A 12,261-nucleotide genomic window follows, 5' to 3' on the forward strand; every position below is an offset into this window, starting at 1 on the left:
GGTATAGGCGTATAGCATAAGCCAGGAATTGTGGTTTAGTTTAGTAACCAGGAGAGAGAAAAAGTGTTTTTGTGCATCCATGTCTTAAGGAGCCTTATTTTTATATTAATAACATTAATGCATAGTGGTGTTAAATATTATATTGTACATTAAGAAGGTCTAATTGTATTCAATGACATATAATTTTTTTGATAGGTGTAGTAAAAAGAATTATAGATCCATTTATAAAGATATATATACATGTAACGAGGGACTGTGTATTAGATAGGTATATTTATTTATAACATATATGTATACATTAGACTATATGATTAAAACAGATAAGTGATGAGCTATAGTGGTAGGGATTAATAAGTATTTGCTTCCTCCTACTCCTTTTTTGAATGGGAAGTGGTCAATTCAAAAAATTGACCACGCTTTTGAATGAATATAATGGTTTTATTTGAGTTCATTTTCATTTGTTTTAATGTGTCTTAACACTTGATGTGTTTGAAATAAGGATTTGATTGATTGATAGTGAACACTAATCTCGTTGTTGTGAAGGTTTTTTTTTTCTTTTTTTAATCTAACTGAATTGTAGGACTTTTCTTTTTTGTGTTAATGCATTTTGAAGCGTCTCGAAAACCGTTGTTTCCAAAACTTTCCATCAGATCACACAGCCTTCTTTACTGCCTGGCCTCTGTCATGGTCTGTTAACAAGACTCACACGATTTTGCAACACTTTGTGCTGAAGCCAATAAGTCTTGATGCAGAGTTGAATCGTGTTTCTAATAGTGAGTAATTGTTGCACAATGTGGAGGTTTAATGTTGAGGACGTAGTCTTTAACTTTTCATTTATTGCTCAGTAATTATCTTTACTGTACAGCATAAAGCAACTGGAACTGTTTATTTTAAAGCTCACAGTCACAAGAAGCTCGATAAGAAGTTTGAGGACGCACTTATACTCTGATAACATCTTTAGTATTAACCTCATGCGGTTGTGCCATTTCTTGATTATAGCACTCAGTGGCACTACTGTTGTGAAAGAAGAGATTCAGTATCTGCAAAAGAAAAAAAAAAGAAAAAGAAAAAAAGCTGCTGTCCTAGCACAGAGAGGACAGTGTGCATGCCAGCACATGTAAACTGAAGGGTGAGCTCTTTTCCCTGGAACGGTTTATAGATGTGTTGAAACTGGCTCGCAGACATGACAAAACATCAGCAGCAGCATTAACACCGTCGTCATCATCAGTTTTATTTGTGCACAGAGTTTGGTCTACAACACAATTCCTAGCATCATGTGGACCCAAAACCATTTTTTTAAAAAGGAAAAGGAACAAAAAGGACCATAAATACATAAAAGGGCTACATGTGTTTTACAAATTAAGAGTGAAATTGCAAAAAAAAATGGATGGCATGTAGAAAATATCTTTTACAAAGTTGTTGTTTGTTTTTTTTGTTTTTTTTAACTTATTTGATGTTCTTCTTGGCATTTTACAAGCTACTGAGCTCCTGCAGTGTTTGGTCCAGGACTTGGTGCATGCCTATGTTTTCTTCTTTTGCGTGTGATAGGTTCTCTGTAATGAAAAGCAGCAGGAAATATATAATATAACTGTTTGTCAGGTAACTGTAAAATTGTTAGCCTCATAGTGAGAAAAATGCAGAAACAGCTGCAAAGTGATGAAGAGCAGATTGCAGTGAATGACAGAAGGCAGTGTAAAAGAGAAAAAGGTCTTTATTAAGCTTCAGTTTAATGCAAAAAGAAGGAGAAGGGAACTCTGAATGCAAAGGAATAAAAGAGACAAAGTGCTTCTAAAGATGCAAAGTCGGCAGAGTGCAGGGTTTACAAGGTGTTCATATCATTGAGGGCATGATCCAGCTCCTCGCTGATAGCCTTGAATTTCAGCTTCTGAGTGTACAGTTCATCTGCAGGTCAAAAGGCAGAGTAAGCAGGACACAGGAGGTTGAGAGGAAAAAGTGTGCAGGCCATGAAGGGGAAATTGGAAAAAGAGAGAAATCAGAGCAGAAAGTTAAAGATTTATTACAAGAAGGAGTGTAGGGTAGAATATGAGGGCTGAAAGAAAGCGTACCTTCTAAGTCATCTATGGTCTTTTCCAGCTTAGCCACTGTCCTTTCTGCGAATTCTGCACGGGTTTCCGCCTTTTTCAAACAGTAAACACATTGAAATATATATGCAAAGCTTACCTCAGAAAACACAGGTTCAGCTTAAGCAGAGGGAATGAATTTACCTCTTTAAGTCTGTCATTCAGGACTTTAATCTCCTCCTCGTATTTGTCTTCTTTCTCAGAGTACTATGCAGACAAAGAAAAGCAAACAACTTTGTTTGTGCCATTTTAGGATGACCAGGGTACTTCCCCTGTTTTTTAGGTGATGGTAGTCGAGATGAGGATGCAAATAGTGAATGTGAGCACGAAAAAAAGGCACTTAATGTGCTGCCGATCCTGTTGAGTGGGTGACAGTGATGGGTGTGGATGTGTGAAGGTGTTTTATGATAGTGAGCTTACCTTCTCAGACTGAGCCTCTAGAGACTTGAGGTTGTTGGTAACATTCTTAAGCTCTTCTTCCAGGTCACCGCACTTGCTGAAAGAAAGAAAAGATGTTTTTTTTTTTCCAATAACTTGCTTAGAATATATTTAAAATTCACATATTGTGGTGAGAATAACTGCACTGAATTTCTCCTTACAGTTCTGCAATTTCTGCCCTCTCTTCTGCCCTCTCCAGCTCACCCTCGAGGATGACCAGTTTACGAGCGACCTGGAACGAAATCACAGTTGAACATCAGCTGAAGCGACATCTCACAAAAAAATAAATACAATCCGTCCGTTCATACCTCCTCGTATTTGCGGTCGGCTTCCTCGGCAATGTGTTTGGCTTCTTTGAGCTGCATCTCCTGGATCTCCATCTTCTCCTCGTCTTTCATGGCTCTGTTCTCAATCACCTTCATGCCTCTAAAGATGGAAACGATGCCGAACATTTAGTCCAACAAGACCATAAAGACACTCGACATTGCAGAGGTTATCTGGGAGACTCACTAAAAGCTGACTTAACTCAGTAACCACCAACTTTGCATTTCCAACAGTTATTTTTTACCTGTCAAATTTCACTGACAGACAATGGCATCTATTCACTGCACTAATGGGATTCTCTATCTTTGTATCACACTGTGACTTGTATGGCTCTGTATACAGTTCTGTTATCAAGCCTTCCTGCTTCAGTTCCGATGGGCCATGGGCCATTTAATGGCCATTTACCTTACTGTTCTGTTTAAGCCTCTAGTTTTTGTGCTATTGCTGTTTTTGATTTTTCCTTGAAAACTTCAAACTTTACAAAGTTTTACAAAGTATTGCTTTCATTTATTTTACTCTTTTTTTTTTTTAAGTCAAGCAAACTTTATTTCCACTCTGAGGGAATGAACAACACATTCCAATAGGCTTCCCTCACTACTTCCAGCCAATGAAAATGAGCAAGTGAGGGTGATTTCAGCCAGTTCACTTGTGTGCTTGCTCAGTTTTTTTTGTGCCACATGAAATAGGCTGAAGCCTATCTGCATGGTAACAGCAAACGCTCGTGATAGTTAACTTCAAGACGGTGGGCTGTGTAGAACTTTCACTTAACATTAAAACACACAGTGACTCACAGCAGTAACAAATACATCTGAATCTACAGATCTATGCTGATTTTCACCTTTCGCTCTCATCTGCGGCCTTCTCGGCCTCCTCCAGCTTCTGCAGGGCTGTGCCCAGTCTCTCCTGAGCACGGTCCAACTCCTCCTCCACCAGCTGGATCCTGCGGTTCAGCGATGCTACTTCGCCCTCAGCCTGTAGCCACAGATTGAGAGAGATAGGGAGGTCGCAGGTCAGAGGCCAGGAAGGAAACATGAATGCAGCCAAAACAGGAAGGTTACCACTTACGCTCAATGCTGAAAACTGCTTATCCATTCATCTATTTTGAAGCTACACTATAATCCCCCCCCCCCCCTTTCATTCATGGCTTTAAGAAGATGTCAAGATCAGGTCCTTGCGTTTCATTTGCTTTTTCAGCCTTAGTGACTTTGATGAGTTGTGGACTTTGCAGCCTGGCTACCTGCTTTACTAATATGTTGACACAGGATAACGCAGTGACAGCTTTTTTTTTTTTTAAATAAACATGCTGGCATCTGATATTTTACAGCTGTCTTCACTTTTGTAGTGTAAACCAAAGCATGTTTGGGGGACACCAGCTTTCTTCTCCTCAGCCCGTTTCCCACAGCACTGATAGCGCAGATAACCATGCCTGCTCTCTCCTTCCTGTGCAGAGGCTCAAGAGGAACAGGAAGGAGGATTCCGGGCATCTTTTCAGATGGACGGTGTGTCAGCTGTTATTCAATCAAAAAGCTCAAAGGGCGAAGGGAGGGAGAAAAAAAAAAGAATAAGTTTTGAATGATTGACAAGAAGTGTAACTGTAAGATTGTACCCTTTAAAAACCTTCAATTTAACATTTTCTTTACCGTCAAACAACCACACTGACAGTTAATGTAACATCGGGGACTCTTGCAGCATTTCTTGGTGTTTTGGTAGATATATGGGGCGGGCTGGAGTTAGATAACACAGCCGAACAAAAGTCTGCAGAGGAATGTCGACACAGCGATGTTTCAACTTGTCTCTGTAACGACTGTATAGAAAATAACTACAGATTATTTTTTTTTTTTACTGTAATCTGTATACAGAGGTTCCGGTTTTTATTTCGCGCGTTAGGTGCGTTATTATTACCGCTACTTTGCAAGTCCAGCTCTCAGGAGTGCGTAAACGCTTCAGTCCCAGATTACAGTGAAGATGCTCAACCGGTTTGCTGGAATTACAGATCAAGACAAAAAGTAAAAGAAGTTCACTTCAAGTTGGACTAAATGCAAACTGATCTCACTTTTTCGCGCAGTTCCCGTTCAGTTTCCAGCTCCTTTTGTACTGCCAGTGCGCGATCTTCAGCCTCATCAACTTGCTGCTGGAGGGCTTGGATTTTCTTCTTCACGGCTTCCATAATTCCGACTGTTTGGTTTCTTTAAACGGGGATTCGTCTGAACCGGCAATCGAGACACTTAAGTTATGAATTCGCCTCAAAGTTGCAGGCTCTGTGGAAATCTTTTCTCGGGCAGGAAATCAGGGAGGTGCGGTGCTGGGACGGCGGAAAAAAAGGGCTGGGAGTTTTCAGGAAATTTATGACGAGATCCTCCAATCATGTGAAGAAGCCTGTCTCAGATGACATCACAGGATTTAGGAGGGGAATGTGGGACGTTTTTTTTCCTCCACAAAGGAGGTGTGTAAAGTCACTTTTTTGTGGGGCCAGGGTTTTCTATTGTGGACTTATATGGCAAAGTGAAGGTGTTGCAACTGCACGGACTGAAGGCAGAGGAAGTGCACTGTGTTATTTGTCTGCTGTTAGATAAAGCGTGAATCACGTCTAAGGGATCATCGTGTGATTGGATTTGGTTGTCTGAGAGAGAAAAGGAAGGAAAGTAAATGTCAGTGGGGGATGGTGAAGGAGAGAGGAGCAGGTTGTAAACTGTATCAAAGGACCGGAATCAAAAGTCCAAAGATTTACTTCTAGTGGAGGAGGAGGAGGGTCAAGGGTGGGGTGGGGCCGTAATAATCCTTTTCACTAGGGGTTGTTGACCTGCAGTGGCGTGGAATGTAAATTGATTTGGTTGCAGACATGACCTGCAGCCATCGGGTGGCGACACATTTCTTCATCGCCCCCATTTGCCTCCTACTCTTCCTCCCCCTCACGTTTTCGTTCTTTTACTACATTTATATGTATGAAAGAAGCTAAAAAGTATTTGTGGCCACCTGATAAACCATCAGAGGAATAAAATCCTGTTATCACCTCTAACCTTTGAGATCGTCTCACTTACTTCAGCTCAGATTTTTACCTGCTTTGTGAAGTTGAAACACTTTCCAAATCCTCCTGAAAACTTCACAGACTTGAAGGGAAGAGAATGTCCACGAGCCACCTTCAAAACCACTCTTTTCATTCCCAGTGTCAGATCAATATTATTATATTGGTCACGATTCACTCCCAAAAGCAAACTAAGTCAAGTCTGTGTCCGGATTTATTTTGTTTGTGATAAGGCATAATCCCGAGTTAGATTCCCATCATTTTCCTGGAAAGGATATGTTTAAGCAATAAATACATGACATAAATGTAGATGGTCTCCAAAGGTCGGCAGTCATTCAGCATTGCACACTGCCTAGGTATGTTACTGTAAAGGCTAGACTGAGGAGAGAATAACGTCTCAGCCCCAAAAAAGGCCAAAGCATTGATTTCATTAGAAACTGCAGTACGGGGTTCTCTGTTTGCTTAGGCTGCATTCCTGAAATTCTTTGGTCGGTAACAGGCTGGCCAAGTTGTGTCTGTGCTTGAGAAATAGCTCAGCTACAGACCTCAGTGAACCACCAATAACTCTGTGATTATCTCCACGGTCTGGGTTAGAAGATGCAAGATAATCAATTCAGGATTTCTGGGTTATTAGTTTACATTGGGGTGGATTTTTTTTAAAATTTAATCTCAAGGCAGTTCTTTAAAGTAACAACCTTTCATGTCTTCTTTTATTCCTATCCTATTTCAATATGTATTATTTTATGTATGACCGTCAGTGATTTAATCACTTCACGTTCATATTTTGCACTTTAGAAACAACCGAGCTGCACTAAACTATTGGGCGAGTCCAGACATTTCCTTTTTTGGGTTATGTAAGCATAAGAGGCAACTCTTCATCTGAGTCAAGCACTTTAGCCAATGATTTTGTTTAAACCAGCTTTGACAGAGAGGAATGTGTGTCCATGTTACTGGTCCCCTTTTCCCCTCTCATAGAGTGATATCTATTTCAGTCCATATGAAGTATTTGATACTGATATTTTAAAAGCTGTGGGGTTCCACTGTAATAATGCCTTTCCGATGGCGTCTTGGTGGTGAACTCACGTCTGTGGCCTTCTTCTCCGACAGTTCCAGTTTCTCCTGAGCATCCTTCAGGGCCTCGGAGTACTTGTCCAGTTCATCTTCTGTTCCCTTCAGTTTCTTCTGCAGAGCGAGCAGCTCATCCTCCAGCTGAGAAAAGGCAGATGTGAGAGAAAGTCAGGAATCAAATATAGATTTTTGTTCAGTTAAAGTGAGTATGATGAAATTCTGGTATATGACAGAAAGGAGTAGTGGGCGATAGATCTTTTACAGATCACTTAAATGCTATTTTGGGATAATCCTGATGTATTTCAGAAAGATGAATTTCACTTGAAGATAAGGAGGTGAAAATACGTAGTGGGTGCATGATTTTGGACTACAGCTAGCTCCTCTCAACAAATACATGCGTGCTGTTATTTTAATCTGGGTTATTCTTTCCACTTAAAAAGCTCCAGAGTCAAACATTCACCATGAAGCCTGTAGATTATGTGAGGTAACTAGGAGGTTCCTTCTGAAAAGACACATAGCTGCAGAGTCTGGGTGGCCCAATCCTTTAATTGCCGCCGGAGTCTGTGCCTGATGTTGTGTGTAATAGATGTTAATTTTGCATGCAGTTTTGTGTATTTTCAGTGCCATTCGTCAGCCTAACTGCACTCTGAAAGTCTACTCGTCATGCCAAGAATAGCAAAGAAAGCATCTCTTAGCACTATTTGAGCTGCAGCCATCCCAACAAACTAAAGAGCTCTGCATAATCTTCTAGGATTTCATGCTGACTGTTCTTTGCTCCTGAAGACATGCTGAGGGTCCATATGTGCAGTGCCAGTGACAACTGATGCTCCCTGTGCTCTCTGAGGGAGTTGTTATGGCATTAGCTACCAGAGAGTGGATATTTACACTTTCCACTTGCTCGATCCTTCATCCTGGCTTTGTCCGAGTCTCTCTAACTTGCTGCTCTCTAACATTCCTTTCATACCACGTTAATGAGGACACCATCTCCCACTGTGTGATAATTGCCTCTATTTAGAAACCTCAGATATCCTATTGCATCTCCAGATTCTATTTTGTTTGTATGAAATTAAAGTACACTGTCATTAAGTTTGGCTGGGACACATCATCCTGTCTGTGGCTTGAGCGCTGCGGCGCCAAATATGGGGGCACAGAAATTTATGAGGTTTTATATTATACAAACTTCACTTCTGATAAGGATGCTGCCAGAGTCAGACCGTGGTATTCTATAGGTCTGTTTTAACCTGGCAGCTTTTCCTTTGATTCAGTTCGGATAATAAGCCTAGCTCTTGTCACAGCCATCTCTGTGGATATCCTCCACCGTCTCCTACTGCAGAACAAGGAGCTCAGTATCAACTGATCCCTGTGATTCAGCATTTAGTCCTGCTGAGAAATATATCAGCAATCTGTAAATTGTGCTTTGGTGTTCTTATTTAGTATTTTAGATTATGACTGAACTTTAGCAACAAAAATAAATCAAAAACTATTAAAAAAAACTATTATAGGAAAAGTGAAAAAAACAACAACACAATAACGCAATGATGTTGTAATACAACTGGTATGAGTAACTTCACAGATACATTTAGATATATAATCCTGATATTGAAAATGTCCACATTTTTTGACAAAGAAGATTCCCCATATTTTGGAAAAAAGTAATTATTAAAATTAATTTATGCATGTGTGATGCATTTACTTCATTTGTTGTAAATATGCTGTGACATTTTAATATTCCTGTATTAAACATTAAACTCATGAGCCACGCGTCACCTGCTTGCTTTTATCTTCCGCCTCCTTCTTGTCGGTCTCGGCCTGTTCCGCCCTGTCGATGGCGTTCTCCTTGTCCAGCTTCAGCATCTGCATCTTCTTCTTGATGGCCTCCATGGTGACTGTTGGGTGTCAGCGTCTTGAGATCTTTAGAAAATGAAGTTTTGTAGTTCGTTACGGGGAAAAGCTGCTGCAGATGTTCAGAGGAAGACGCCTCACAGGAGCCCTCACAAGGTTGACAGGGAGCGCAACTGGCAGATGCAGAGAGGAGGGAGCTCGGAGCGAGCGAGCACAGGAGAGGAGGATGCAGACTGAGAGTCGGTGGAGCTGTATGTGATTTAAACTTGACAGGAGGTTTGGAGACAGCCCTAGTCCCCAGTGACAGCCCTTTCCCACCGGTTACCCCTTTCGCCACTCCCCACTTTGGCTCCTCTAGAACTTACTGTTGCCCCCACCCCATCCCTAATCTAAACTTCACCTCTCAAATGTTCTTTGGAGGGACAGCATGGTGTAGCCATTTCAGCATTGACCAGCCTATGTCCTTGTTTGGATTTTTACGCAGATAAAAAGCAGGAGAATGACCAAGAACTCACAAACTTCAAAAGGGAAATTGTTCACATTAATAATTTTTGCGGCTTCTCGCCTCTCTTTGGTCTATCTATATGCCTGTGTTCTTACTTAGGAATGTTCAAATTGATGTTAATACCAGAGTTGGTTAGAAAGGGACATAGTTTTCATTCTAGCGCTGAATGAAAAAGGGCTGTATGGAAAATGATCCAGCCAAAGAAAATTTGGGGGAAAGAGCTGTCTGCATGTGATCCACGTCAGGCAGCCACAGCATTGCAGTCAGGATACACAGACATAAACCACAGGTCCAGTGCAATTAAGATCCTCTTAATTACTATTGGTTTGACAGATCTGTACTTAGATCTGTTTTCTCCAATTTGTAAGGCGCACTAAATAAAAAAGTTGACTGGGAGATATAACTCAAGACGGATTCCAGGAATTTGGTGCACTTATGCACTTATGAGATCTTTAAAAGACATTTTTTGTTTTTGTTTTTACTAAATTGCACATTATTTGTAGATTGTTAAGTGAAAAATTAAAAACTCCCCAGGAAAGGCAAAGAAAAACAAAAGAAAACATGGATATGGCTTTAGTAACTGGGAGGCGCATATAAGCCTGTCTGCTTTCTTTCAGCCCTTCTGTGCCAGCTGCCCTGGCTAAAAATAAAGATTACACACAAACTCGAAGAACGGTGCGTCTTGCCGTGGCCATTTAAGTGACATCTCAAGATAAACTTGGACTAATGCATCTCTTGTTGTTCACGTTGCACTGGCGCAGCTGCAGCATGCATCATCTTGGTTGTTATTAGTCTTTATACAGACACTATTTTGGCCAAGCTCTGGTAAAGACAGCATTGTATAAACCTGAGAGTCTGTGTTTCAGGCCATCTGAGTCTGAGGAGAATTGCTGTCTGGGGAAAGCCGTGTGTTACCGGAATGTACATTATTCCAGGTATGCTGAAGGAACAGAGCTCCTTTGTGTGTTCAGTAATTTTGGGCCCACATGAACCAAAAAAAGGTGTGATCACAAAGCTGAAGTTAGAGCTGGTTAAGACTGGATAAAGAAATCTGTCAAACAAAAAACTGTCTGCTGTGTTTGTTTTTCTTTTTTTTAGTTTTGAGTTGGCCTTTTGGGCTTTTCCAGGGTAACGTTGAGGAAAGTTGATGGAATATGGTTGTAGGAATTTCAATCTTTTCTTTGCGTTCTGAGTAAGAGACCAGCAGGATTTGAGCACGCAGGAGCCTTTTTAGGCAGAGGTTTACAAACGTGGTGGCAGTTTGATAGCTTCAAGATCCTGGAGTTAACACAAGCTTACATCATTACATTCAGTGTTGGTAGTGACTGTGCACCTTATTTGGTGTGTCAGAATGCCAGTTGCACAAAGTGTTATGGTTACACAATTGCATTCACGTTTGCAATCAGGGAATTTGGAAGATCTTTCACTAAATGATATTCAGGACGCTGTTCACGCTTTCTTGTGATGAGAAAGCAGGTTTGGAGCAGAACCTGTGCAGGGGAACAGAAAGAGATAGGACAGGAGATATCAGAGAGAGAGAGAGAGAGAGAGAATCAGAAGTGGAGTGAGAGAAATCAGAACCCTCCCACAGGAAACCCAGCTAAACTCCTCTTCTCCTTGTATGGTAAAAACTCCCCCAAAAGCCACAGTATCGCCTTGGGAGTAGAGTCAAAGTCCTGCTAAGTATAAATCACAAAGCTATGCGAATGGTGGAACAGATTAGAGTTTACATGAGCAGTACCACAAAGGACACAAACTAGCACTCTTTTAGAAGTCTTAAATGGCTGATGTCATGGATTTGTCATAATGGTGGACTCGTTTTACTTACAAAAGCAGTTGTGCTTTATGTACTCTGTTTGATGACACAATAAAGAACATATACTACTCAAAGGATTTACGGTGGGAATACCTGTACAATCAAATGTAACACCTGGGTGATGCATTGACTCAGAGTGAGACAAACCGATTTGTCAGCCAGAGTAAACATATCAGCTCTCTTGATCTATGAGGGTTCTGTACAAACATGTCTATAAACGAGACACAAACAGCACGTAGAAAGTATGGAAGTGGTTGAGGGAAGCAGCAGTCTGTTATATTTGGCTGTGTAACTCAGTCCAGTCCAGTTGTATCTGTGACTTCTGACAATGTGTAGACTCCATCGCTCCAGCCAAGGGATGAGAGATTTGTCACCGTGACAGGGTGCAGTGTTCGTACGCAAGCCCACAGCTGAAAGAGTCACTCCAAGACTCCGAGACTGGGTGCTAAAAATCAATTAAAAAAGAAGAACAAACACCAGCTGTTTGGAGTCGTGCACTGAAGCAGGATCCTGGATTTAGTTTAATTTAATAATAAACATGTAATACTCCCTAATCACTGCAGTAGGTTTGTGCATTATAAACCGACACAGTAATAAGCATTATATTTTTAGATGATACAAAACAGCAGGACTTCTACTTGTGTTTCATGGGTGTTTTAACCTCTGATGATGTCAGTATTTGTTGCTGGGATGCCATTTCATCCTTTCACATCAGCTGTTGTAATTAGTACGATGATCATTTGCATTAGGATGACAGTCGGGCTGCTCAAACCCACAGCTGAGATTCTTTTCATACCAAAGGCAGAGGTGCAAAACCAGTAGAAAGTGGGACTGTGTACAGCTTTATTTTCACCCACAATGCATTTTTGTATTGTCCTCTCTTCAGCTACCTCTATTAGCTGGGAATGCAAATTTAGCCAAGTGTGTTTGTTTGGGTTAGCACACTTGAACAAGCTCTCGGGCTTCTGTTATCTTAATACTAAGCCTGTAATGCTTCCAATATCACTGCAGTAGCTTTGTGTAATTTGACACACTGACACATTAATAAGCATTATATTTTTTGTATATTAAACAGCAGGACTTCTCCTTGTGTTTCACCTCTGAGGAAGTCAGTTGGTGTGGTTTAAAGTGACCCTAAAGGCACCATATGCACAAAGCCATGGTT

The 12,261-nt window shown here is 40.9% G+C and overlaps 1 protein-coding gene across 3 annotated transcripts; it reads right to left on the reverse strand.

Moving 5' to 3' along the window:
- Positions 1-1,191: 1,191 nt before the first annotated feature.
- On the reverse strand, positions 1,192-9,019 carry LOC146613172 (tropomyosin alpha-4 chain-like). Of its 3 annotated transcripts, none has more exons than XM_085378814.1 (9): positions 8,701-9,019; positions 6,949-7,074; positions 3,682-3,815; positions 2,828-2,945; positions 2,681-2,751; positions 2,502-2,577; positions 2,226-2,288; positions 2,067-2,136; positions 1,192-1,553 (listed from the first exon to the last, which is right to left on the reverse strand). In XM_085378814.1, the coding sequence occupies exons 1-9, from the start codon at positions 8,812-8,814 to the stop codon at positions 1,471-1,473; spliced, it is 855 nt and encodes a 284-aa protein (XP_085234940.1). In that variant the 5' UTR covers positions 8,815-9,019; the 3' UTR covers positions 1,192-1,470. The 3 variants fall into 3 exon arrangements, with proteins under 3 accessions (XP_085234940.1, XP_085234941.1, XP_085234939.1); XM_085378813.1 differs by lacking the exon at positions 1,192-1,553 and adding an exon at positions 1,688-1,902; XM_085378815.1 differs by lacking the exons at positions 6,949-7,074; positions 8,701-9,019 and adding an exon at positions 4,897-5,150.
- Between the last annotated feature and the right edge of the window lie 3,242 nt (positions 9,020-12,261).

The sequence above is a fragment of the Diplotaxodon limnothrissa genome, linkage group LG18, assembly GCF_057381915.1.
Source record: "Diplotaxodon limnothrissa isolate DT_005_m linkage group LG18, D_limnothrissa_male_GT1.1, whole genome shotgun sequence".
Taxonomy (NCBI): domain Eukaryota; kingdom Metazoa; phylum Chordata; class Actinopteri; order Cichliformes; family Cichlidae; genus Diplotaxodon; species Diplotaxodon limnothrissa.

What these genes read in the sequence shown, in the direction of transcription:
- LOC146613172 (XM_085378814.1), bottom strand. Translation starts at nt 8,814, where the DNA reads ATGGAGGCCATCAAGAAGAAGATGCAGATGCTGAAGCTGGACAAGGAG. An exon ending in TGAATGACAGACTTAAAGAG is followed by an intron (nt 2,137 to 2,225) that starts GTAAATTCATTC and finishes TGTTTGAAAAAG; the next exon opens with GCGGAAACCCGTGCAGAATT. An exon ending in GACCATAGATGACTTAGAAG is followed by an intron (nt 1,554 to 2,066) that starts GTACGCTTTCTT and finishes TTTTCATTACAG; the next exon opens with AGAACCTATCACACGCAAAA.